Source organism: Macaca nemestrina, chromosome 10 (genome assembly GCF_043159975.1).
Source record: "Macaca nemestrina isolate mMacNem1 chromosome 10, mMacNem.hap1, whole genome shotgun sequence".
Classification (NCBI taxonomy): Eukaryota; Metazoa; Chordata; class Mammalia; order Primates; family Cercopithecidae; genus Macaca; species Macaca nemestrina.
The window spans coordinates 53,162,321-53,189,731 of record NC_092134.1 but is presented as its reverse complement, the minus strand read 5'-3'; the positions used below and the strand labels follow the sequence as shown (position 1 = coordinate 53,189,731).

Genomic DNA, 27,411 nt, shown 5'->3' with positions numbered 1-27,411 from the left:
AGGAAAAATAATCCTGAAGTTGATTTATAGATTTTTCGTATTGTAGGTTAAGTTATATGGGAAACTGTGAAGACAAGAGAAACTATTGTAAAATAAGGAGCAGACTTAGTAATGCATATTGGTTATGTACATTTCAGCTCTTTTCAGAGTCAATAAACATTCTGCATAAACAAAATTAATTCCCTTAATTAAAAATATTTTGTTGGGGAAAAGTATTGTCTTCTAAACAGATTTCAATCTTAGCCTTTTAATTTACTTTATAGTCACATATTCTCAAGAATCTAAAATATTTTATACTTTTGCTTGTGGTTGAGTAAATATATATTTTGGACTAATATTTAGAATGTAACTATACATAAGTTAATTATGTTAGACTTATATGATTGTCTAATTAGTTCAAGAGTAATAGACTAGTAACCTTTCAATAAATAATATTAAATACATACTGTACTTCAATTAATTAAACCTATTAATTAAAAATTCAAAATGACTGTGAATGTGTGTGTACGTGTGTGTGTGCTGGAGGGGGGACAGGCACATAGCTACTTTATAATTTTAGTGAAATTTGTTTGTATTTTCATGCTTAAACTTTTTCCTTTATAGACAAACATCTGTTGGCTCATGGAATTAGCTATTATTTCAGCAATGAAAAGGCATTAAGGTCATCTAGAGCAAGAGTAAATGATTATCGGATTTGGAACACAAACAGGAAACTGTTTGTATAATGAACATTGGACCATGTAACATTAGTTAGGATATCAAGAATACTTAATAGAAAAGACTCAGAAGTCATTGCAGGAGAATTGTCTGGGCACAACAGGATGTTAACAACTGCTGTGCCTTTTTGTTTCATAAAGTACTTCTGTGTGGTTAGACATTCCTTACTACTGCACACCTGTCTGTTAAATGACTTTGATAATAGTGCAGTTAACTCATGGGATCTGCTGTAGAAATGTGCACCCGCTATATAAGAATGGTTTTCACTAATGTGTGGAGCTCAGATCTATAAAGTTCGTTATGACATATTAGAGCTCTTTTCTCATGCCAATGTAAGCAGTCAGTCCCTGTTGAAGAAGAGAGCTCCTAGTGCTGAAATAATAAGTCTGTTGTTTAATTGGATATTTGTCACAGAGGATGGAAAAACAGGGTGTGAAGGGAAGGTTTTCAGGGCTGGTGAGTTACTTTATTTTCTTTTTAAAGTCAAGTATAGAATATTATGTTTTTTAAAAAATTGCTACTTTTGTTGCAGAATGTTTAACAGAAATATCTGTGGGCCCATGATCATGTCAACTTAAACTATACTGTAATGGGACTTGAAAATATATGCATGTAGTTTTAGTGTACTTTTTAATTCCTAAAGCAGACTTTTAATTCTTAAAGAACATGTAGACATTCTAGGAAAGATGGACAGGGTTTTATTTCACCCTTTTTCAAAGGACAGTAATTATTTTATGAATACAATTATAAAATGCAATTAGATCAACAATTAGGAATAATGGTTATCTCTTACGGCTTCCGGAGATTTCAAGAGGTGTTTCTTTTTATTTTAATGCTGCTGTCTTGAGAAGGTAAAAAGGTTGATATAGGCTAAAAAGGCCTATGATGTGCAGGTGTGGGTGTAACTAATACGGGCTCAGGTAAGAAGCTGCCATGCATCACTAATGAGAGACTCAGCCAAAGGGTTGTCTGCAAGTTCTAAAGCTTCAGATGCTGTATGTAGTTGGAAAGCTTGGAATTCCTTTTTGAATTACTTTATTACATAGCTATATTTATTAGAATTTGAGTACATTACAACTATGCATACTTCTAAGATGCCATCATAATAAAGACCATCTATTTGGTTACATTTCAGGGAGAAAGGCTACACTGAAATGAACATTGTAAGAAAACTCAATTTAATGATACCTTGGAGTATATTCTTGCTTCATGTACTGCTGTTTTCATTACAAGGTAAGAACTCAGATTAAATGTTTATGTTAATTTATTGTATTTTTGTTTCTCTTACAATTTATACAAATAGTTTTCCCTTATAAAGCACTTTGAAGTCATTAGAATGAATTGTACTAAGTGATACTCAGATCACCTTTTAAAAAATTCTTAATAATGTAAATAATTTGGACCTTTTAGTTTTCATTTTTTGTCTTTGCAAAATGGCTAGTTAAAAATCATGCTTTTATTATGATATGCAATTGTATTAGAACCTTTTAGTTTTCATTTCTTGAATCTTTTCAAAATGACTGGTTAAAAATCACGCTTTTATCATGATATGCAATTGTATTAGAAGAAGCTCTGATTCTAACTTTTTTCTTCTAAATTATGATTTAAAATAATTGTCTATTTGCAATTTAAACATTTGAAATTTTATAATAAACTAAGAGCAATTGAGGACTTAAACTTTCTTCATGCCATCAACCCAAAGAATAGTAAAAAAATGTTTTAAGAATGACTAACATCTGGGGCTAAAAATTGATTTTAATTATTTTTATAGTAATTTTATTAATAAATTTTCTTGCTATTTGATTTTTTTTTTGTTATGGAAAGCTTATAGACATACACAAAATTTAAATGAAATAACACACCTTCATGTGCCCTCACCCAGGTTCCATAACTATCAGCATTTTGTGGAACTAGTTTTACGCTGTTACACATTTTTTCTTGGAGTATTTTAAATTCATGAAATACATATTATATATTTTTAATAGATAAGCACTGTATCATACCTAACAAAATGGGGAAAGGATTTATTTATTTTCAGTTGTTGATTTTTAATCCCTGTAAAGGTCTGTATGCTTTGGAGCTTGTAGACGAAATTGGAGAAATTGCTTAAGTACAAAAGACTACAGAGGTCAAAGGTGCTATTTTCCAGTTCCAGTTGTAACTGAAACCCCAAGGAGAACGACGTCACAGAATCTTGAGAGCTGAGGAGACTTTACAGATAACTTGTCCAACACCATCATTTTATGGTGTGCTTGGTATTTTGTTTAAGCTTGGCATGTACTAAGTGGTAGCACTAGAACTAAAACTTGGATCTCTGATTCCAAGACTAGAGCCTGTTCAGTTGCATGGTGTGCCTGTGTAAATCCATGTATACTGCCCATTCTTTTTAGCTTATCAGTCATTCAGTGTCTCACAAGAAATTTGCTGGTCAAATCCCTCTAAAAAATGCAAAAATAACAGCAAACTTCGATCAGAATTTTAGAATTTAGGTTAAAATGTTCTTTTAAACAACTAGAACATGTAGCCAACATATTTGGATAATTTTTTTTCATTCTTACATATTTGTCTCTGGCAGAATATATCTGTGCATCATCTATATTGATGGGAACATCAAAGTGAGTATTTCTTGTTCTTTGTGTCCTCTAAAACATAAAGTTAATGGTAATAAGCAAATCTCAGCAGGCAACTAGATCTGCTTTTGAAAAAAATAAGTGAAATGTTTTACAAAAAAGCGTGAAATATACTTTAAAAAACATTTCTACAGATTAAAAATGATCTAGCATTCATTTCTTTATTTATGAAAATACTTCCTTTCCTTTTAATTACAAAGTATTTGTTTTCATTTTAATTATGAGGGGAGTCTTTGGTGGCTGTTGGTACTAAAAAGATATTACTTTCATTTCAAAGGTTTGTAATAAAAAGTTATATTCCATACTATTATCCTTTACATTATTATTAATATACATTATTGATAACAAATGTATTATGTTCGTTTTTAGCAGAGTCACACAGTTTTTAATGATAAAAATAAACAATTGTTTTAGCAGTAAATAATGAAAATCATTTTTTGTACTAAACTGATCCGCTTAATAAAAAGCAGAATTCTATTCACCATTTGATTTTTTTAAAATAAAATGTTTATTGATAAATATAACACAAAAACAGAAAACATTATAAAGCAAATATATACTTTAGTGAATTATTAGCCATTTGATTTTGATAAATTACAATTTGATGTTCTTACTTACATTAATGTTAACTTGCCCTTTATGACATAGCACAGGAGAGAATTAAGTACTATGTTTGAAAAAAGGGAAGGTACAAATACTGACCTCACTAGATTTGCAAAATCATGTGGAGAAAGTATTGCAAGGGTTGGTGCTACAATGTTACACTCTTTTGTTTATTTTTCTATCTCAAAGTTCCTTCCTAAAAGTCAGTTTACATCAAAGACTGGAGAAATTTGGGGACACTCCTGAATTTTGTAAAATGAGACAGCACCACCACCCAAATCTAACCCTTCCAGAAAGGGGAGGGAGGACCTTTTAAATGTTAAACCAAGAAAGACCTCTTTGATAAAGTGATGGAAATCAGGAGGAAAACACCAGCTCTCTCGGGAAAGGCTTGTTCAGGTTGCCTAGGGGCCTTTGACTATACAAGTTCTTTTTGTTTTCTTCCAGAAACGGGTTTAATGAAAATCGACAGAAAAGAGCTCTTTTAGCAGCACAGGTAGGTTATGCTTCAGGTGGAGAGAGAGGCAGAGAAATAATCCATTCTGTGTTGGACTCTGCTGTCACTTCAACAATGAGACCTTTGTGGAGGGGAATAAAATGCTAAGAACAAGATAGGAAGGAGGAGGAAGAAGCAAAGTAACCTCTATTGCTTTTCTACGACCATCAAATTCATGCTCAGGTCACATCGACTTGTTTGGAATAAAATACATTTCTTTTTGCTATTCAGCTCAGTTACCTACTAATAGACTTGAGGCATTTAATCCCATGTACTTGCCAGAAAATTAGAAGTAGTTTAAAAATTAAGCACAATATCAGGACAATGACAACAGTATAATGTACATGGAAAAAGGGGCCGAAAAAGGTGTAAATAATATGAATTAAATACTGCAAAAGGGCATCAGATACATCCTGATGTCCTGACAGAAAGTTTTTATAATGTCTGATAAATCTAAATTGTGGGTATCTCTGAATAGGTAACTTTTTTTTGGAGGGGCAGTGTAGCACTGCATTTGAGGAGATCTTCTTGCTTGGTTGCCTTCATATGAAGGATATTGGATAATTGCAATTTCTTCAAACTGGTTGGAATGCTCAAATGGATGGGCTTAAAAATATTTCTCTATAAAAGATGGATGGTAAAATACAGAATCCTAACTTAGCAAAGGCATTTCTTTGAAAAGGAATATGATTTGAGTATTTACATAGCAAGCAGCTTAAATATTCAAGGAAGTCTTTGTTAAAGGTTGAATTGCAAATAGTTTTTGTTAGCATTTTGTGATAGATGTCTGAATTTGTGTATTTTATAGTGTTAATTGAAGAGAATTAGTAGTTAAATAGAAGACAGATCTGATATGCTGTTGTGTCTGGTTAGAAGACAGAACTGATTTATTCTTATCAAGAGTAGAGACCTTTTTTTTTTTGTACCAGTGTTACTGGAAAGGGGTCCTGACCCAGATCCCAAGAGAGGGTTCTTCGTTCTCATGCAAGAAAGAATTTGGGGCAAGTCCACAGAGTAAAGTGAACGCAGGTTTATTAAGAAGGTAAAGGAATAAAAGAATGGCTACTCCATAGGCAGAGCAGCAGCATAAGCTGCTTGACTGAGTATACTTGTAGTTATTTCTTAATCATATGCCAAACAAGAGATGAATTATTCATGACTTTTCCAGGAAAGGGACAGGAATTTCCCGGAAATAAGAGTTCCTCTTCCTTTTAGACTATATAGGGTAACTTCTGGATGTTGCCAGGGCATTCGTAAACTGTCATAGCATTGGTGGGAGTGTCTTTTAGCATGTTAATGCATTATAACTAGAGTATAATGAGCAGTGAGGACAACCAGAGGTTACTTTCATTGCCATCTTGGTTTTGGCAGGATTGGGCCGGCTTCTTTACTGCAGGGTCTTTATGACCTGTATCTCGTGATACTAGTCCTTGCTGACCTCTTATCTCATCCTGTGACGAAGAATGCCTAACCTCTTGGGAATGCAGCCCAGCAGATCTCAGACTCATTTTACCCAGCCCCTATTCAAGGTGGAACCACTCTGGTTGGAGCGCCTCTCATACCAGAATAGGCAAAGGATTGTCTATGGAATGGAAACATATTTTTATTTTTCTTAAAAAGTGTTTTGTGTACTGATATACTTAAGTGTCAAATTGGGGTTATACTGTTGTCCATTTAGATGTTTTCAGGATTTGTATACTTTACTCCCTTTTAGCAAGAATGAACAGCAGGAGACTTGTACTTCTATTTCCTAAGGCTAGAAAACGTGTCAAAATCATTTATTTTCAGAACAATTTTTAAAAGAAGAGGTTTCAACAGCGGGCAATGAGGTCATAATCTTGCACTGCACTGTTTAGAATTGGAATTTCATGTGTTACAAGGCCATTCTTATCCATAGATTCACTCTTCTGCTCTAGGAAAACAGAGCATCAATAGGTAGATAAGTGTGCAATAATGACTCAGAAATATGTTGGCAATGAGGTGAGCAAGAAAGGGTAGACGCAGACTTCTGTAAATAGTGTATTTGTGCGCTGCAATGATTTCCCATCTAAAGACTGTATTTCCCTGGGCTTCTCTCCGTCCTGCGGAGGTGTAATCAGGAAGGAGGAAGGATGGGTTGTCCTCTTTTATCAGTCATGTGAATACATGCACCTACTGCCTGGGACTTTTTTGCATTTGCATTACATTCCAAAAATTCCTTTCCTGAAAGCAAGCCCTAAGACATAGACTTAGGTACAGGTCATTTATTTGGAAGTGTACAAATAAAGGAGAAAGGAAAATGATGTGAAGAAGGGAGAAAATAAAATATGGGGTGTATTAATGAGGGGCTTTCTGCTGTAGGCAGCTGGAACTCAGTCTTATTGGAGACTTCTGAACCATGTAGAATGTGTCCTAGAAAAATTTCTAGCTTGAGGGAAGCCTCTGGAGAGCCTAAAATCTCCAGGAAGGCACTTTCTATAGTCTTTTCTGCTTGGACTCTGCCGTCAGGCAAAGGCAGAAAGAACCTAGTGCTGAAGTTGGAGGCTTTCAGCGTACACAGAAATCCAGATGAATTCCAAGGTGAATTCAGAGGTGGGCTGAGAGGATGTGAGGAGAGGCATCAACAAAGTCTGAGGGAGTCTTGGCTCTAAACACCCTTGGGAGACAGATTCCCATTTGAACCATGTCTCATTTTTCAGTTGGTATTTGTTGATGACATACCAAGGACAGTGCTAGAGATAGAAACAAGAATAGCAGTGCCTGTTACCTAGAAACTCCATCTGTTATGGAGGTAGTCTGATGAAGAAGTCATTTCTGTGCAACTGGTTCATTGAATCCAAGACAACCTCAATCATTTGCCATTATTTATATGACATAAAAAATAAATATGCTCCAATTATAAATGTAAGATGCCATTCTGACTTCAAATATGTCAATAAATAAACAAAATCTGCATGTCACACATTAGCCTTGGTGAAATGTATTATGATGTATGGGATGCTGGATAAATAGGATATTGTTGTAGCCAGAAAGGTGGTGTGCTAGGGAGTCATTCTAATTTCCATAAACAAGATGTGGATTGAGTTAGGTTAAAGGATATAGAGCGAAAAACAAATTATATACTTTTATCTTCCTCTAGTGTTATCCAGTGTTTTCAGTTTTTGCCTAATAGTAAAAACAGGTAGCATGTTTACAACTCTTTTCCTTTTTTTTTGAGACAAAGTTTCACTCTTCTTGCCCAGGCTGGAGTGCAATGGCCTGATCTCGGCTCACTGCAACCTCCGCCTCCTGGGTTCAAGCTATTCTCCTGCCTTAGCCTCCTGAGTACTGGGATTACAGGCACACAACACCAACGCTGGCTAATTTTCTGTATTTTTAGTAGAGATGGGGTTTCACCATGTTGGTCAGGCTGATCTCGAACTCCTGACCTCAGGAGATCCACCCACCTCGGCCTCCCAAAGTGCTGGGATTATAGGCGTGAGTCACCGCACCCGGCCTGCATGTTTACAACCCTTATTATGTGCCTGGCACTATTCTTGGTGTGTCATTCACATCATTTCACTGAATCCTTACAATTCTGTGAGGCAGGTACTTTTATAGACTGGGAAACTGAGGCTGAGCTGGTTGAATAATTTGTTCAAGGCGATAGGCCCTATGAGGTAGAGTAGAAGTCACTATACACTTTTAGTGAGTATCAGAGATGATTGGCTTCCATTAAAGGGATAGACATAAATCATTTCGGATCCAAAGGAAGAAGATTTTGGTGTCCAGTAATATCCGGGGCTGTGTCAGATTTAGGCAGCCAGAAGCAATGTGGCTGAAGAGAGAATAAGACTTGCTGTCTTGAAGGAATCGAGGTCATAGACTGTTGTTGCGTCTAACTTAGTTTGAAGGCAGAGGCAAGAACAAAAAGGGGAGATTGAACAGTGAGGATAAAACCTGGGAGTATTGAGAACAGGAGACAGTGAACTTGAGACCATTGTGTGGGGCAAAGAGTTCAGAAAGAAATCTTCGAAGAGTGAGAGAATGTGTCTTTTATATAACATGGACTGACATGATGGCACGCGCCTGCAGTCTCAGCTACTCAGGAGGCTGAGGCAGGAGGATCGCTTGAGTCCAGGAGTTAAGCCCAGCCCAGGAAACTTAGCGAGACCCATCTCTTAAAAAAAAAAAAAAAGATATAGCTTGGGTAGATTTTCCTGTTAAAGAAAAAAGTACTGAGATGGAAAATGTCAGAATAAAACTTAACATAAGAGAGACGAGAATCTGCTGAGAAACAACTTTGTTCCTGAAGTCACATGGCTCATTTTCCCATCCTTCTTATCTTTCCCCCTTCTTCAGTTTTTCTAATATCATCTACTACTTAATTTGACAATTATTTGGCAAGTTTTGAGTGTGTTTATTCTGGTGAAATATAAGTGCTATTGGAAAGAATGTTGCCCCAGCCCATACACTCAACTGCTGTGGAGTTGGAATAATAATCCACAATCAATTAGTTTTAGTAAGCCACAACTATTTGCTACTAAGCCATATAGATCTTTTAAAAACCTTACAATTTCATCTGGATTGCTTAGATTGATTAACATAAATCTCTTTATTGCTAATTTTCTGTGTGAGGCATTATGTATGTAAGATTTACGTACATGGCTTTAATTCATTATCCTAACTATGCAACGAGGGAAGTGCCATTATTGTCCCCCTTTTACAGATGAGTAAACAGAGGCACTAAGAGGTTAGGAAACTTGCCTAAGGGTAAGTAATTACGGAGTCAGGATTCTAATCCAGCTCCGTTTGATTCAAAATTCATGCTATTTACCACTACTCTGAACTACCTTGGGCTCTATAAAAAGATATATTTAAACGTTCTATGAACTTTAAAGTGTGAGTCAGCTCTTTGGAGCCTGAAGGTAACACACTGGCACCGAAACAGCAGATACTTCTGTGGATGTGTTCTTTACCAATTGGTGTGCAGGCAGGCAGGACATCACCGTCTGTAGGTCTGTCAGCCCTACACATTTTTTTTTTCCAAACCTGTCTGCACCTGGAAGTGTCAGAGAACTGCTATTTCTGCAGGCAAAGCAGTCAATAATTCCAAAGGTTAGACTCCAACCAGGCTTCTTTCATGAGGTTGCGAGGTAGGTGGAGGGATTGGGGGCTAGGGGAAAGAGTGGGTGATGGGAAGGGGAGGGAGGATGGGAAGTGAGAACAGAACAGAGAGCAGATGAAGTAAATGACTTGTCAAAGTCATGTAAGAGGCAAAACCAAGACTTGAATGAGGTGTTCTCACCACAACCTCAGAGGCACCCTTTCTGCCTCATGGAGATGATAAGCCTCAATAACCCCAGAAAGTATAAAGTCAGCACTTTATCACTTCTGCATTTGTAGTTATTTTCTAGATGTACCAGTTTGCATGTTTGGCTTGAATTAAATAATTTAACTGTCTTGCGTTTTCATTTCTTTCTTTCAAAGTTTGAAGCTACTTCTCCGAGATACTTTTTCCATGATGCTATTAATTGGGGTGAGAGCAAAATAAAAGGTCAGTGTTTATACTTAGGTTTTCATATTTGCTTTCTCAGAAAATCCCTTTGGGGGATATATTGAATCAAGTATTCATTGTTTCCATAAACCACATGAAGGAAAGTGAGTCAGGATGGTAATAATACCTAGTAATAATTTAAGTTCACTTCTTAGAGAAATTTGAGTTGTTTCTGAGAATAACCAGGGCCAAACATTTAGACAAACCTGATAACTGCATGACCAGGGAAGATGTCACTGAATATCAGAAACTGTTTTTTTGTGTGAATCAATTACTTGATCCCTATTTTTTGTTACCAGTTCCCCATTTCCATTAAGAAGAATGCTGATGGTAGTTTGAAATTTAATTTGAGTGGTAACTATGAAATAGAAATTATCATTGTTGTGTTTAAAATAACAATGATCCTCACCAGTTTTCATTTGATACTTGTTTTCAGGAGAATAAGCAGGAGTGTAAATACATTTTTAAAGGCAATACATTTGTTTATCTAAATATTTAGCATCTCTTCATCAGAAAAATGCAAGACTGTGATCTAAGATAAACGGTAAATATAGATGTGCTCCTAGTGGAAAAAACTGCTTTTAAGTTTATGAAGAACATCATTTTTTTTAACCTGTATTTATGGACTAAGTTAAAACAGCATATTTTTTCCTCACTTAAGATATACTTGGAGATTTGTGCATTTTTAAAAGTAAAGAGACATTTTAGATCAATGGATCTTAAGGTGGAGAGGAATCATACGGGTTTTCAAATTCTTGCCTTTGGCAGAACTGTGGTCAAATGATCAATTATATAACTATCTTCTGGGAATTAAGATGTTCTCTCTTCTCCTCAAGTGTTAAATTCTTCCTGCTTGAGTTTTGCCAGTTGCCTCTTATTCTCTCCTTATTAGAGGAAATTTTTTCACTGATTCATTTGCATTTTTAAAACTCACTTAGGAGATGAGGGTAAAATTAGGGTTAGAGTTCACAGTTACTTGCTTCCTCTTTTTAACATAATTTGTTGGGACAATTTTATAATTTTTCTTTCCATGAAAGAAATAATATTTTTGGTGACAGTAGTGACTGGCTTCTGCTTCATCAAAATTTAAGCATAGGTTTCTTTTTCTTTTTTCTTTTTTCTTTCTTTTTGGAGACGGTCTTGCTCTGTCGCCCAGGCTGGAGAGCAGTAGCATGATCTCGGCTCACTGCAACTTCTGCCTCCTGAGTTCAAGTGATTCTCCTGCCTCAGCCTCCAGAGTAGCAGGGATTACAGGTGTCCATCACCACGCCTGGCAGCATAGGTTTCAAAGAACGTGTCATTTGTAATTGAGCCTGAGGATTAATATACAAACCTCAAATGAAATGTTTAATCATTCTCTTCAAAAGCAGGAGTCTCCCTTTGAGTTTTATGCTTTGCCTGATCCCTCAAGTTAATGATAGTCCCGATTCTTTTTGTTGTTGTTGTTGAGACAGAGTCTAGCTCTGTCACCCAGGCTGGAGTGCAATGGCACAATCTCGGCTCACTGCAAACTTCACTGCCTGGGTTCAAGCGATTCTCCTGCCTCAGCCTCCCGAGTAGCTGGGACTACAGGCATGCACCACCACACCCAGCTAATTTTTGTGTTTTTAGTAGAGATGGGGTTTCACCATGTTGGCCAGGCTGGTCTCGAACTCCTGACCTAAAATGATCTGCCTGCCTTGGCTTCCCAGAGTGCTGGGATTACAGGCATGAGAGACCCTATTCTTTAATAGAGTGTTTGCTCCTGTAAGAGTAGCTGATGGGATGTGCAGCCAGCACCAAACTCCATCAACAGAATCATCTGCAGCTTGTGTATTTCTGGTTCTCATCATCTGGGACAGAGATTCCTTACATGGGAACTTGACCTTTGATTTGCTTGAAAGGGGCTAACCTTTGCCCTCAGGGTAGTTTGAGATGTGAAAGCCTGCCTTTCTTGCTTCACAGCACACATAATAAAATGAACTAGACAGAGACTTGATGGGTTTAGTTCTTTAGCTTAGCAAGGCAAGAGGCCGAGAGTTCTGTTTAAGTTAATAGTAATTACAATTTGTCCAAGCTGTATCTTGACATATTACGCTTAAAAGAACAAATGGATGCCAGAAGATAACTTTTTCTTCTCCCTCTCAGGTTCTTGTCCTTATGAATGCCTTAATGGAGCTTTCTGTTCTAAGACTGGAACATGTGACTGTCAAATATTTCAGGCTCTTGGGACAAGATGCCAGATCAGTAAGTTTCAGAGATGCTTATGAGAGAATTATGAGATACCAAGGAAAAAATTAAGGCATAATTTACTATAATAATGTTCATCCATTGGGGGTCGTATATTACCTAGAGAGCCCACAATTCATTCTCAGTTATTTGATGTAATTTAGAAACAATGTAAAACAAAAGTACATAGGGCCACTATCCCTTCTCATTGAACTCTCTTATTGCTTCAAGTATTTTTTCCACTTTCTATACTAATAGCCTATTATTATTATTGTTATTATTATTTTTTGAGACAGAGTCTCACTCTGTCACCCAGGCTGGAGTGCAATGGCACGATCTTGGCTCACTGCAACCTCTGCCTCCCGGGTTCAAGCGATTCTCCCACCTCAGCCTCCCGAGTAGCTGGGACGACAGGCACTCGCCATCATGTCTGGCTAATTTTGGTATTTTAGTGGAGATGGAGTTTCACCATGTTGGCCAGGATTGTCTTGAACTCCTGACTTTGGGTGATCCTCTCACCTAGGCCTCCCAAAGTGCCGTGATTACTGGCATGAGCCACTGCACCCAGCCAGTAATAGCCTATTAAAACCAGGTTCTCATTCATCTCCCTTTTGCTTTATAAAACAGATTTTTTTATTTGGAGCCGGTCATTCTTTTGGACCTTTAATTAATTGGACATTTTGTATGTTAAAAAATAGTACTGAGACTTCTTCAAGGGCAGGGGCTTTTTTTTTTTTTTTTTAAATCTTTTATCCACAGTGTCTAAGAAAGGATTCTATGTCAATCATAATCAATAAATATTCATTTGTTTAATCAATATTTACTGGCATCTAGATCCCAGGCTAGGCATTAGGGATACAACGGTGAATAATACAAACCTGTTCCTGTCCTCCTGGAGGCTACAGTCTAGAGAAGGTGATAAATACGCAACAGATACACAATAATTAAACTTGTGACAGGTGCTGTAAAGTAAAGTACAAGATGCTATGAAAATATGAAGCAGAGGTGAGGCATACTGTCAGGGAAGACTGCCTGAATAATGAGTAATTCCGTGTTTTTTCCTGAAAAGGCCACAGTTGTCCAAGGCTAATAAATTTAGGTGGGAATCACAAAAATACAAGATGTAAAGAGTCACCCTTATCTTTATGCACCCCGCCCCAGAGTGTATCAAAATGTTTTACACGTATTGAGTGCTCAGTGAATGTTACTGATTTTCATATTATTCTAAAGAGAATAGTTTAGAGAACAAAAATGGAATAGAAGATTATCTACAAGGGTAAGAAAAAAAGGTAGGCATGACAATAGGAGATGCAGTTGTATGATTTAAGATAAATACTGCTTGAAATTTGGCCAGTTTGAGGTCATGAATTGTTAAATTCCAGCATACCTTTTTTTTTTTTTTTCTGGAGACAGAGTCTTAACTGTCACCCAGGCTGGAGTACAGTGGTGCCATCTTGACTCACTGCAACCATCGCCTCCTGGGTTCAAGGGATTCTTGTGTCTCAGCCTCCTGGGTACCTGGGATTACAGATGCGTGCCCCCCACCTTGCTGGCTAATGTTTTGTATTTTAGTAGAGACAGGGTTTCACCATGTTACCCAGGCTGGTCTCAAACTCTTGAGCTTAGGCAGTCCGCCCACCTTGGCTTCCTAAAGTGCTAGGATTACAGGTGCAAGCCACCACTCCAGCCAAATTCCAGCATACTTTGAATGACTAATGCTCCCCACATCCAGGTCCCAGACACATAAATATGACTTTTTTTTGGTCAATGGTTATTTTTCTCTGTGGATACCATAAAAAAGCCATTTTTGAAAGACTAGAATACTCTGATGCTGCGTATGCTAATCTTTAGGACACTCAGTGGTGACATTTCTCTCTTTTCTGAGCCATCTTGCTTGCTATATTACTATCACCTTTTACTGTATTATTTTCCATACTCCTTTTTTTTTCTTCTAGAATCTTTTTTTGGAAACAAAAATTCAGGAACTTTCTAACATAAATCTTCTTCACAACTACTCGGAAACCCTGTTTTATCAACTACTTTGATAGTTTTGAGAACAATTGGTAATTTTATGTTAGTTATTTCTTCCTGTGATATAGACCAAGGAAGGAAATTTGAATGAAAATTAGAATCATTTACAATGACTGACTGAACACTGCTAGAAACATGTAATTCATTTTGTCTACAAAATATTATCCTGTTTCTTTTCAGTACCAAACATGGGCAACGGCAGAGATGGGATTTGTAAAACTTGGGGACAGTATCATTTTGAAACATTTGATGGCATCTACTATTACTTCCCAGGAAACTGTTCTTACATTTTTGCAAAGGACTGTGGTGATTTGGAGCCTCGGTACACTGTATGGGTAGGTGATTGTAGGACATAATTAACTTAAAAATATTATCTCTGGAAAAGTATGTATTTTTAAAAGTACTTGGCAAATGATGCAAAATATATACTAATCATAGAATGAATACTTACTTTGAAGAAGGTTTGCATTCAGGTACCAACCGTATTACTTACGCTTCCTTCCTTCCTGATACTTCCAGTGAGATATGTCCAGCTGGTTTAATTTTTTGAAATGACACACTCAGTATGAATCAGAGGCTAACATTTATAAAATGGAGTGTATGAGTTACATAAGCACAGGCTATAGGATGGAAAGACGGACAACTAATTGCTAGGTAGTTTGATACTATATGACTGAGCTCAGAGAATTAATTCTTAGTTGCAGAATTCTTGACTCAAATGAATTCTTAGGAGACCTCTCAAAAATATAAGCTGTAGAGTGGCTCTAGTTGAATAAGGATATCAAGAACCTCTTTCCTTGGTTACCATCTTCTGAATTTCTAGGTATTTCAATCATTACCAGGAAACTGCTATTTTGTTCCATTTAAAAGCTACAGCTCTCCATAGCCAAAATATGTTTGAATCTCTGTTATGCTTTCCCTTTTTACTTATGTTGGGGCTGCCTACATTCTCCTCCTCTCTAAGGTGATACAAACATTAAAAGTAGTCCCTGAAGCTTGTTTTTTTTCCATAGGTTTTTGGGGGAACAGGTGGTGTTTGGTTACATGAATAAGTTCTTTAGTGGTGATTTCTGAGATTTTGGTGCACCCATCACCTGAGCAGTGTACATTGTACCCAATGTGTAGTCTTTTATCCCTCACCACCCTCACCACCCCCAGCCTTTCCCCTTGGTCCCCAAAGTCCATTGTATAATTCTTGTCCTTTTGCAGTCTCATAGCTTAGTTCCCACTTATGAGTGAGAACATGGATGTTTGGTTTTCCATTCCTGAGTTAGTTAACTTAAAGTAATGCTTTCCAATTCCATCCAGGTTGCTGCAAATGCCATTATTTTGTTCCTTTTTATGGCTGAGTAGTATTCCATGGTGTGTGTGTATGTGTACATATATATGTGTGTGTGTGCATGTGTATGTATATGCATGTGTATATATATGGTATATATGTGTATATATGGTATATATGTATATATCTAATATTTTCTTTATCCATTCATTGATTGATGAGCATTTGGGCTGGTTCCATATTTTTGCAGTTGTGAACTGTGCTGCTATAAACATGCATGTGCAAGTACCTTTTTTGTATAATGACTTCTTTTCTTCTGGGGAGATACCCAGGAGTAGGATTGCTGGATCAAATGGTAGATCTACTTTTAGTTCTTTAAGGAATCTCTACACTCTTTTTCATAGTAGTTGTACTAGTTTACATTCCCAACAACAGTGTAAAAGTGTTCCCTTTTCACCATATCCACACCAACATCAATTATTTTTTGATTTTTAAATTATGGTCATTCTTGTAGGAGTAAAGTGGTATCGCATTGTGGTTTTGATTTGCTTTTCTCTGATAAATAGCGATGTTGATCGTTTTTTCATATGTTTGTTGGCCATTTGTATACCTTCTTTTGAGAATTGTCTATTCATGTCCTTAGCTCACTTTTTGATGGAATTGTTTGTTTTTTTCTTGCTAATTTAAGTTCCTTGTAGATTCTGTATGTTAGTCCATTGTTGGACATATAGATTGCAAAGATTTTCTTCCACTCTGTGACTTGTCTGTTTATTCTGTTGATTATTTCTTTTGCTGCATAAAAGCTTTTTAGTTTAATTAAGTCTTGTCTGTTTATATTTGTTTCTGTTGTGTTTGCTTTTGGGTTCTTGGTCATGAATGCTTTGCCTAAGCCAATGTCTAGAAAGCTTTTCCAATGTTATAATCTAGAATTTTTATGGTTTCACATTTAGATTTAAGTATTTGATCCATCCATCTTGAGTAGATTTTTGTATAAGGTGAGAGATAGGATCCAGTTTCATTCTTCCACATGTGGCTAGCCAATTATCCCAGCAACATTTGTTGAATAGAGTGTCCTGTCCCCACTTTATGTTTTTGTTTGCTTTGTCAAAAATCAGTTGGCTGTAAGCATCTGGCTTTATTTCTGTGTTCTCTATTGGTCTATATGACTGTTTTAATACCAGTACCATGCTGTTTTGGCGACTATGGCTTATACTATAGTTTGAAGTCAGGTAATGTAATGCCTCGAGCTTTGTTCTTTTTGCTTAGTCTTGCTTTGGCTATGTGAGCTCTTTTTTGGTTCCATATGAATTTTAGGATTGTTTTTTCTACTTCTGTGAAGAATGATGGTGATATTTTATGGGAATTGCATTGAATTTGTAGATTGCTTTTGGCAGTATGGTCATTTTCACAATGTTGATTCTACCCATCGATGAGCATGGGATGTGTTTCTATTTGTTTGTGTTTCTGTGATTTCTTTCAGCAGCGTTTTGTAGTTTTCCTTGTAGAGGTCTTTCACCTCCTTGGTTAAGTATATTCCTAAGTATTTTAATGTTTTTTGCAGCTATTGTAAAAGGGGTTGAGTTCTTGATTTGATTCTCATCTTGGCCACTGTCAGTGTATAGTAGGGCTACTGATTTATACAGAATAATTTTGTATCCTGAAACTTTTAGACCCTGAAACATTTAAGGCTACAAATCTTTGTGACCCAGAAAAGAAGCACAACTCGGTGACTACAGTCAATAATATCTTAATTGTACATTTTTTAATAACTTTAAAAGTGTAATTGGATCGTTTGTAACATAAAGAATAAATGCTTGAAGGGATGCATACATCCTTCTCCATGATGTGATTATGTAACATTGCATGCCTATATCAACACATCTCCTGTACCCCACATATATATGTATATACACGTTCGATGTAACCACAAAAATCAAAAATCAAAAACCAAACAAAATAACAAATGTATTTAAAGTAAAAAAAAAAAAAAGAAATGAGATTTATTGAAAGTTAACTTATGGGGCATAAGAATAAAAATTTAGAGGTCTCTTTAAATAGGGAAGTTGGCGAAATGCATCTTCTGTGCTTACAGGTCTCCTGTTCTTGGTTCTCTCGTTTACTACTCCCCAACCCCTCACTTGTTTTATTGCTTGAACACCCTTTGACCATCTCTTTAAAATGTTCTTGCTCAGTGTCTCACTCTTTTGAGGACTGAGGTATCAGTGAGATAACCTGTTCTTTGTTAGTAACACACAATGCTGAACTATGCTTCTGGAGTTAGTAGATATTGTTTCTGCGTGGCCTGGTTTTGAAGAGTAAAATTTGCTTTCAGATAAATACATCAATTTACTTGAAATGTCATATTTCCCCTTGATTATAAAAGCAGTTCACTTCTTTTGTAGAAAATTTGGAAAATTCAGAGAAGTCTGAAAAATGTTAGAATTATCACTTAAGAGTTACCATTGGTTAACAGCTTCATCTATTTCCTTCTCAACATTTTTCCTCTGAATTTTATACATATTTATAAAATTTAAACTATAGTTTTCTGCCCTACACTTTCAATTAACATTATGTCTTCAACTTCCTTCAATGTCAAATATTCTTGATACATCCAAACACAGTTAGCTGTATTTTTTCCAACTTCTGTAATAATTAAATTTGCTTCAAATAATTTAATGATGTCCTATATTGGAAATGTAGATTTTTTTTAAATTATAATTTCAAAGGATATATTGATAAACATTATGATACAGATATCTTTATCTATACCCCCTATTATTTTTTCCACCTTTAAATTCTATTTTATTTTTATGAAAATAATATATGTGTATGGAGAAAGATTTCATCCCAGAATATACAGAAAAAATAGCCTCTGCCTTCTTTCATCTTCTACCCTAGCAGAAGTCTGGCTCTCAAGAGGCAATTACTTCAACTAATTTAGCTGTTTCTTCTAGTTTTTATCTTACACATCAAAATATGCCATTATCTCTTTATTTTTCAAAGTTAGGCCTTATTCCTTCACTTCCTATTATGGAAAATGAGAAATTATCTTAGTTATACCACCCTTCCTGCTCCTAACAGACACACACACACACACACACACACACACACACACACACACACACTTCCCTTCTCTCCTCCTAACAGAGGAGGAGAGATAAATTATTTTTGGTTAAATAATTTATCTTTTTTATATTATTGTCACTATGTAAATATTGTTTAGAGCTGATCCCAATAGGTTATGATGATTTTATGTCTCTACTTGTATATTTTTCTAGAGTAAACAGTTATCCCATTTTTTCTTTGCTGCATTCTCTTTACTCCAGTCACTAATATTTTTCCTAACTCTCTCCTTGTATAAAACTCTTCAATATGGTCAGATGCATTAGGCAAGCTATCAGCTTCTCTTTTCCCTCATGAGACAACCCTTCCTCAGTTTTTCCTTCTCATCTTTTAATTCAGACTAGTTGCTTTTGAAGTCTACTGTACACCTACCACTTCGGATTTCTTTTCATCATCCTACTGGAGAATTTTATTCTTCTCTCTCCTCAGTTTTCCTCTTTCTTGGTTCCCACCAATGTCTAGTGGTCCTTTAACTTTGTTCATACTAGAGAGATAGGTTCTGAAAAGCTTATTGGATGCTCTGAATATGTGGCCAGTGTTTGTAGTGGTGATTAAGCAAAGACCCATTTCCTCTTTGTTTACTCACTCATTTTAATTGACTGAGTTGGTTCCTGGAAAGGGAAGATACTTTCCTGGAAAGTGTGCATGGGAAGAGAAGTTTTGAAGCCTTGATTTTAATTTAAAAATCACTTTCAGAATTTTAAATCTCAATTCACTCTGATTTCTGATCATTTTGCATATAACCTTACCCAACCTCCAGAAATTTTTACCTCTTTTAATTCCCAGAGTTCTGATATTTTGTAAATATGTGAATTTCTTTTCCCATTTTTTTTTTTTTTTTTGTGCTGGGCACTTGATGGGATTTTATATTGGAGCTCATATATTGGAGCTGTGGGGTGGAGTGATCCCTTAATTTTATCATTGATTCTTGCCTATTTTCCACCTTTTTCCTTTTCTGTTCTACATTTTGGGGTATTTCTGTCCAATTCTGAGATGTTTATTTTCCCACCTTTCTACTTCAGTTATACATTTCTCCTTTCGTATTGTCAGTATTCAATTGTTTTTATTCTTTGAATTTCGTTTTTAGCAACATTTTATTCTCAGTTCAAGGATGGCATATATCATTTTTCTCTCAGAAGATGTCAACTATGTATTTTTAAAGTTTTTGGATTTTTCTAAATTGTTTTTTATTTCTTTGATTCCCTTTCTTTTGTTTATTTGATGTCTTTCATGTCACAGACTTTCATCAAATGACTAATGATTCACGAATATTTGTTCACATTTGAGAATAAGGCTCTAAAAATGAATTGGAAACTCTGGATATATACATGGGGGCTTGTTGAACTAGTGTGAGAGTGAGCAAGGATCTTCTTGTTTCATTAGAGAAGCCCCCAGATATTAGTAACTATATGTCTTTTTTTCCATTTTGTTTCCTGAAAGAAGAATCCTCCTATATCTAGTCTGGGGTCATGTGGCTGGATTCCTGGATCCTGAGAACATTTTAGGCCTACTCTTACCTCAGGCTTTTGTACTTGCTATTTCCTTTGCCTAGAATGGTATTCCAGATATCCCATATGACTTGCTCTCTCTCATACTCCATCTTTACTAGAATTTCATCTTTTCAGCAAGGCCTTCCTTGGTCACTCACTCCGAAATTGCCCCCAGACCTTGACACATACATAGCGTATCCCCTTTCCCTGCTTAATATTTCTCCTTAATGTCATCTAACATAGTATATATTTTAGTTTCACATAGCTATATTTTCTGTTAGCTGTTTTCCTCTAATAGAATACAAGTTTCATGAGGCAGATATTTTGTCTGCTTTGTTGACTGATTTATCCCCAGAACCTAGAACAGTGCCTGGTACATAATAAATGATCAATACAATTTGCTGATTAAGCATAAAACTAATATGCATTAAATTACTACAATATTAAAACTATATTATTGAGGCTGGGCACGGTGACTGACACCTGTAATCCCAGCACTTTGGGAGAGGCTGAGGTGGGTGGATCACTTGAGGTCAGGGGTTTGAGACCAGCCTGGCTGGCTAACATAGTGAAACCCCATCTCCACCAAAAAAATATAAAAGTTAGCCGGTTTGGTGGTACACGCCTATAGCCCCAGCTACTCGGGAGGCTGAGGCATGAGAATCATTTGAAACCAGGAGGCAGAGGTTGCAGGGAGCTGAGATCACACCACTGCACTCCAGCCTGGGTGACAGAGAGAGACTATCTCAAACAAACAAACCCCAAAACCAAACCAAACAAAAAACCCCTATACTATTGATAATTTTTAAAATCACTTTTAGGCTTAGAAAGTTCTTTTCCACCTCTATAGTTGTAATCTCTGTTTTCTTTCAGTTATGTCATGGTTTAGACATTTATACTTTACTTTTTGGACCTTTTGAAATTAATTTTGGTATAGGGTGAAAGAATCTAAGCTTCCTCTTCTCTTTTCTTCCTTGCATTCTTTTTTTTTTAAAACTAATTTTCCCGTTAATATTTTGAAAAATAATCTCTCTCTTCCCTAACGTGTCTGGCAATACATAAAAATAAAATCAATTTTATTTTTAGTGAGTTCATGGTCACTTTTCAACCTTTAAATATTGCTTTGTGTAGCGCTCCATTCGAAGCTCTGTTTTATGATTCTCTCACTGGTAAAAAATATGGACATAAAAATGACAAACGTGCTTCTTTGTGGTGCTCTACAGTTTTACTATCAGAACTAATTTCTCCCAAAGCATACCATGTACCTTGAGAATATTAACAGCCAACATGTGAAGATTCAAATCGTTCTAAAAATATGCTGATTAATTTGTATTTTAGGAAGTTTATTTTGTTGCCCAATTTCTGAGGTAAATATTTCTTTTCTCTCAGAAATCCCAAATGTAGTTATAGCGTTATAAAGTGTCATGGGACTAATGAAGCTATATGATTGTAAACATACATTGTGGTTTTAGTAACTCAAATTTGTTATTTGTTCCTATGCTTTCTTTTTGTTTTTCTCCCTTTAAGGTTCATAACAGCCCTAAATGTCTTGGTTCGGTGTATTCTTGTTATCGGTCAATCAGCTTGTTCTTTTCAAACCAAGAGGAAATTCGAATTTATCGTCATGAAATAAAAAAGAATGGAATCAGGTAGGATGTGGGAAACAGTGAAATGTCAATAACACCACAAATTAATAGAATTTCCAAACATCACATGCTGGAAGTGAACTGTGGAGAGTAGGAAGAGAGAATTTCTTCAACAATACTCTTAAAGGTATAACATACAGACATCAAAACTTCAGAAGGCTCTGAGGCCAACCACATAGTCAGGAGTACAGTAAGTTTACCCTTCCTAATGCTGTGTGCAGAATATAAATATAATATGTTGACATGGGTGGAGATGAGAGTCTGTTTTTTTTTTTTTTTGTCTGAGAGATTCAAGAGATTATCTTAAGAGTTCAACTCTTGATTCTTTTTGCCTTCTTTCTTAAATATTTTCTTCTTTCTTTAAAGCAGAAACTTAAAAATCTGTTTTCTTTTATTTGGAAAGGATTCTGGAAGTTCTTTCCAAGTTTGTGTGAATGGGGTTTGGGTATCACCTGAGATTTTCCATGGAAGTTCTGACAGACTGAGAGCCAACAACTGCCTGGCCTCGAATAGACCAGAGAGAAGCCCACTTCCGGTTTCCTATCTGCCAAGAACATGACATGAGAATTTGGGGGCAGGGATGTTTCCATATTTGGCAAAAGGTTTTTTTACGTTTTAACCTAGAAATACTGTGGAATAATCTACCTTCCAATCTAAATAATTATAGAGATACTCAATTTTTAATATTTCCTGGCTGGATTATGCCAGAACAAGTAAATTGTAGGCTGGAACAATTCCATTCATCATTCAGAATTCACTAACAAGTGTTTGAGCCATAGGAATACTTTCCAGCACAATGACTTTATCAACCCGTGTTGCTTTTTCTGGGTTTAGATTCCTCAAAAGGCAGCAGGTGGTAGCAGAAAGGGCAGTGGAGAGAGCACCAGGGGAGCCTTGAAACAGCCAGACAACCCAGAGCAGCTTCTCCCCCTGTCTGAGGCTTATTTTCTTGGTCAGCTGGGTTCTGTACTTCTCATTTTCTCATAAAAGAAAGTTTAGGCATTTGAGTAAGAAGATAATACAGTTACCCATGTATTTCCTAGAGCTGAATTTAAATAGCCATTTAGTATTCTCTATATGGAATCTTGGGTAATACAATGAACATTTAAAAATTTGTTATGTTTTGTAAAACAGACTTGCCATTCAGATTGATTTTCAAGAATATTCTTTATTAAAGCAGGGACATAATATTTAATTTTAACTCAGAGAAAGCATTTCTATGAGGATTTCAGATTGTGTGATGGAAAAAGGGTGATCTTATTATTATTCAGCAATATTGCTTATACAAATGCTGTTCCTGGCTTGGGGCCTAACTCATAGCAAATGCTACAGAAATATTTGCCATAATAAAATCAAATATGTGGCTCTGTGCATGAAGCTTTACTTCTCTGGATTTCAGTTCTCTCACCTGTGAAATAAGGAGTTTCAGTACAAATGAATCCCTCAATACTTTTCAGCATTCAGTTCTGCATTCATTTAGGTTTACATTTTAATATTTCCTGCCTAGGTTGCATGTTTTTCTTTGACCTATTGGATATTGTCTAGTTTAAACGATTATCTCCTGTCTCCACTAGCATCCTTCTATGTTATAAACTTCAGGATAATCACAGTTATCCACCTTTATTTTCAAAAACGGAATATTTAACTAAATTTACTGTTAAAGAGACCAAATGACCAAGTGACAAATGACCAAACAAAAAAGTACGCATAATAGTACAACTATACTTCCATAAGATTAGCATTCCATTACTCGGAAATATATTTATAAACATGATTCACTTCTTTTAAGTATAGTTTTTATAAACTTACAAACTTAAAAGAAGTGGTATTTCTTTAATGTTATTTCATATTGACTTTTACTATGAATTCCTCATATTTATAATTTTTAATAAGAACGTATTATGGCAGTAGAGTCTCTTTTATCTATTCTCCAATTTAAACTTTTAGTTATTTTTCTATTTTTGTAAATAATTTTCTGTAAATAAGTATCTGTAAACAAATTTTTTGTGCAAATGGCTACAGATATTTTGAATTGTTTCTTCGGGGATTATCCCTTTGTTAATTAGTATGCTTAATTTTGTAGTTTTTGGTCCATTAAACCATGCTCTTCCTGGAAAGGAACTCACTAATTTGCAATTTTTGAGAGAAACATATGAATATACCTATTAACTACCCATATTATTTACATTATGGTATATATTTTTTGTTTGACACGGCTACCTTTTTAAAAAATATTTTTATTTTTATTTTTGAAATGAAGTCTCATTCCATTGCCCAGGCTGGAGTGCAGTGACGTGATTTCAGCTTACCACAACCTCTGCCTCCCAGGTTCAAGCGATTCTCCTGCCTCAGCCTCCCAAGTACCTGGGACTACAGACACGCGCCACCACGCCCAGCTATTTTTTTTTTTTTTTTTTTTTTTAAGTAGAGACTCGATTTCACTATGTTGGCCAGGCTGGTCTTGAACTCCTGACCTTGTGATCCACCCACCTTGGCCTCCCAAAGTGCTGGGATTACAGGCATGAGCCACCGAGCCCGGCTGACATGACTATCTTAATAGAAATGAGTTTTTTCCAATTTCTTCAATTATTAATACTTACTCTTTTTGACAGTACTGATGGATGAAAGGATAATTGTGTTCTTTCAAAAGTATTCTAGGTGCTTTCAAATATTCAATTGTTTAGTTCTCTTCAGTTACCTTGTATTACCCACTTCCTTTATATGTGCATATGCTTGTGAAAAATGGAAAAATTAGACATTGTATCAGGAGCTTAAATATTTTATGTGACCCTTGTTTAAACAGGCCAAAAGGTATCCAATCCCTGTATGCAATACTGCATGATAAAGTATATTATATCCCTAATATTGTACTTTGCAGTATTAAAAATGTAAGTTATAATTCATCATCCTTTGATATTTTTTAGAAAACAATGACTCATGTCGAGGTGTCATTTTAAAGATAGAAACTTGTATTTCCTTATAGCCATGTTTAAAATAAAATTAAACAAAATCAGAACTCAAGCATCATGTTCATATATTTTGACGATTGTTCGTCCTTACTTCAAAATTGTTGAGCAGTATTTTTAGATCACTTTAAACTCTGGATAAAAAAATAATAAATACACTTAAGCTCCAAGTATTCTAAATAGGCAAGGTTATTTTCCAGATTTAACAAATTGCCAGTATTTAGCAGCTGTGTTTTTGGTTGGTTCAAAGAAGCATCTAATTGTAAGTACAAAATCTAAATCAATATAAGAAAGCAGTATCATTTTTGTTGTTTTTTTTTCAATACTGAAGTTTTCAAAAATGTTGAGATTTTCCAGAGGATGGTTGCTTTGGAGCTCTTGCTGCACAGTTTATTCAATAATTTCAAGTAATCATTTTATTTTAATTATATCTCAGTCGCTTAAAAGTATGTCATCTGTAATTGAGACTTTATCATCATTCTTAGGTAGCTTTTGTTCTGTTTTTCAAGTTTAACATTGCCTCAGACAATTGGACAGGTTTTCATCGAGAAACTAGCTGACTACGTTCTTGTGAAAACAACCTTTGGCTTTTCATTGGCTTGGGATGGGATATCTGGGATCTACCTCAAACTGTCTGAGGACCATAAAGGGAAATCATGTGGCCTATGTGGAAACTACAATGACATTCAATCTGATGATTTCGTAATTCTGCAAGGTAAGTGAAGCAGAATAAATGCGTGAGTGCCTTCTAAAGCCTTCTTCTTCCCCTGACCAAGTTGTTTGTACCCAGAAGACTTGTCATAGATTGGGGACAATTTGTGGCTGTCACTTGCCTGCTTTAGTGCTTTTAAGCAAAGGTTGAATAGGAAGATATTTTGGTGTAATTCTTGAAAACCATGAACTAGTTTACCTTTGCTAAATTAGCAGGAAGCACTTACTCACATAACACATTTTAATAGAGCATTTGCTTTGTGTCAGAAGGTTGGGATACCTCTGTATCTGCTGCTTTAGGAACCTGGAATACATCATTGAACAAAACCTTTCATATCTTCAAGTTTATATTCTAGTGATTCAAACCCATTTGGGTCAAATATGTCTATGTTAGGACAAAAATTATTTTTGTATCCCTTCTTGATAGGAATAAATTGAATAATTGACAAATAATAGTTTTGCAAAAATAATCAAATGTGAACAGGAAAGTTGAATAGTAACTTGGAAAGGTTTTATGTACCTACTAGATCATCTATTAAATCTAAGTTATGAAACTAAAAGTAAGTAATAAGAAATAGGTTCTGTATCAATTCAGACACTAGTGTGCAATGGCAATAGAATAAGAGAATCACACACCATAATCATGACTTAGGTCCAAACAAAGAAGTGCAATAAAAAAAGAATACTGTTCTTAGTACTGGTGAACTTGGCTTTGAATCTCATTTCAACTTTTATAAGTTCTGTAATTTGAGGAAACTCATTTAATCACTTTTATGCTCAGTTTCTTCAGCTGTAAAATGGGGCTATAATAATTTGGAACTCACAGAGTCATCAGTAATAATAATAATATATCTCGATAATATTTATAAAAATAGTTAGTTTGAGCACATAGCTATATTATTCCCAAAACTCAGAACATCCTATAAGGTGAGTAGCCTTTTCTTTCCTCTCATTTCCTCTCCTTTCTTTTCTTTTCTTCTTTTCAAGATGAGGTCTTGCTATTTCTTTTCATTAAGATGCGGTCTTGCTGTTTTGTCCAGGCTGGTCTTGAACTCCTGGGCTCAAGTCATCCGCTGGTCTCAGCCTTTCAAGTAGCTGGGACCACAGGTGCACCATTGCACCCAGCCAGTATTATTTTCTTAATTTTATGATGAGAACACAAGGTGATGTGTCCAATGTAACATAGCTTGTAACTGATACTGTCAGGGTTGGATTACAGACCTGACAGGCTCCCAATCCTATGCTTAGATAAGTTCTTGAGTAATTGCCACTGAAGCTGTAAAGTGCTATATAATACTTCTGTTTTATATTATAAAATTAATAGAGATGATTTGCCCCTATGTTGTGTTTTAAAGGATGGTGAAAGGACTACATAGAGTGTGGGCTCTGGAGTCAGACTGCATGATTCAAATTCAGCTTTATCACTTATTAAACTTTATAAGTTTAACAAAATAGTAAGAGCATATACTTCATAAGGGTCGCAAGGATTAAATGAGACAATTGGTGTAAAACACTTAGTACAGTACCTGGCACATAGATAATACTCAATACATTTAATTTAATTTATAGTCATCTCCAAGTATTTCTTCATAAGCCTATAATGGGGCTGAAATAAAAACGTTTGAAAATGTCTCTACATTGCTTTGAGAAGCCTTTATTAAAATGCAAATGTTTTGCTCAAGATAATACATCATCAGGATTAGTTTACTAGTAGCTAGAGTGGAGAGCAGGGCTCCAAAAAGTCAATTTCCTCATATGTAAAACAGAGATAATGATAATGACTCTGGGAGCTTCCCAGCCAGTAAATATTGAACGAGAAAATGTAAATGAAAGTGTTTAAAAATCTCTGAGCACAATACAAATGTATAGTACTGGGATCATCTTGAAATGGTGTTTTGCACCCAGTTGGCATTTGCAATGAGAGGGATCACAAATTTGGAATCTTGAGACTGTATTAGGAAGTAGGGTTTTGGATGCAGGCAGAATGAGTCAGATG

At 35.6% G+C, this 27,411-nt stretch overlaps 1 protein-coding gene across 1 annotated transcript in view; it reads left to right on the top strand.

Moving 5' to 3' along the window:
- Window positions 1-1,156: 1,156 nt before the first annotated feature.
- Window positions 1,157-27,411, top strand: part of LOC105473302 (otogelin like) — a 166,418-nt gene continuing 140,163 nt past the window's right edge. The window contains exons 1-9 of the mRNA XM_011727039.2: window positions 1,157-1,173; window positions 1,853-1,950; window positions 3,293-3,332; window positions 4,398-4,446; window positions 9,895-9,961; window positions 12,089-12,187; window positions 14,381-14,535; window positions 21,620-21,741; window positions 25,214-25,419. Coding sequence (XP_011725341.2) covers window positions 1,872-1,950; window positions 3,293-3,332; window positions 4,398-4,446; window positions 9,895-9,961; window positions 12,089-12,187; window positions 14,381-14,535; window positions 21,620-21,741; window positions 25,214-25,419 — 817 coding nt within the window. The 5' untranslated portion in view covers window positions 1,157-1,173; window positions 1,853-1,871. The remainder of the gene's footprint in view (window positions 1,174-1,852; window positions 1,951-3,292; window positions 3,333-4,397; window positions 4,447-9,894; window positions 9,962-12,088; window positions 12,188-14,380; window positions 14,536-21,619; window positions 21,742-25,213; window positions 25,420-27,411) is intronic.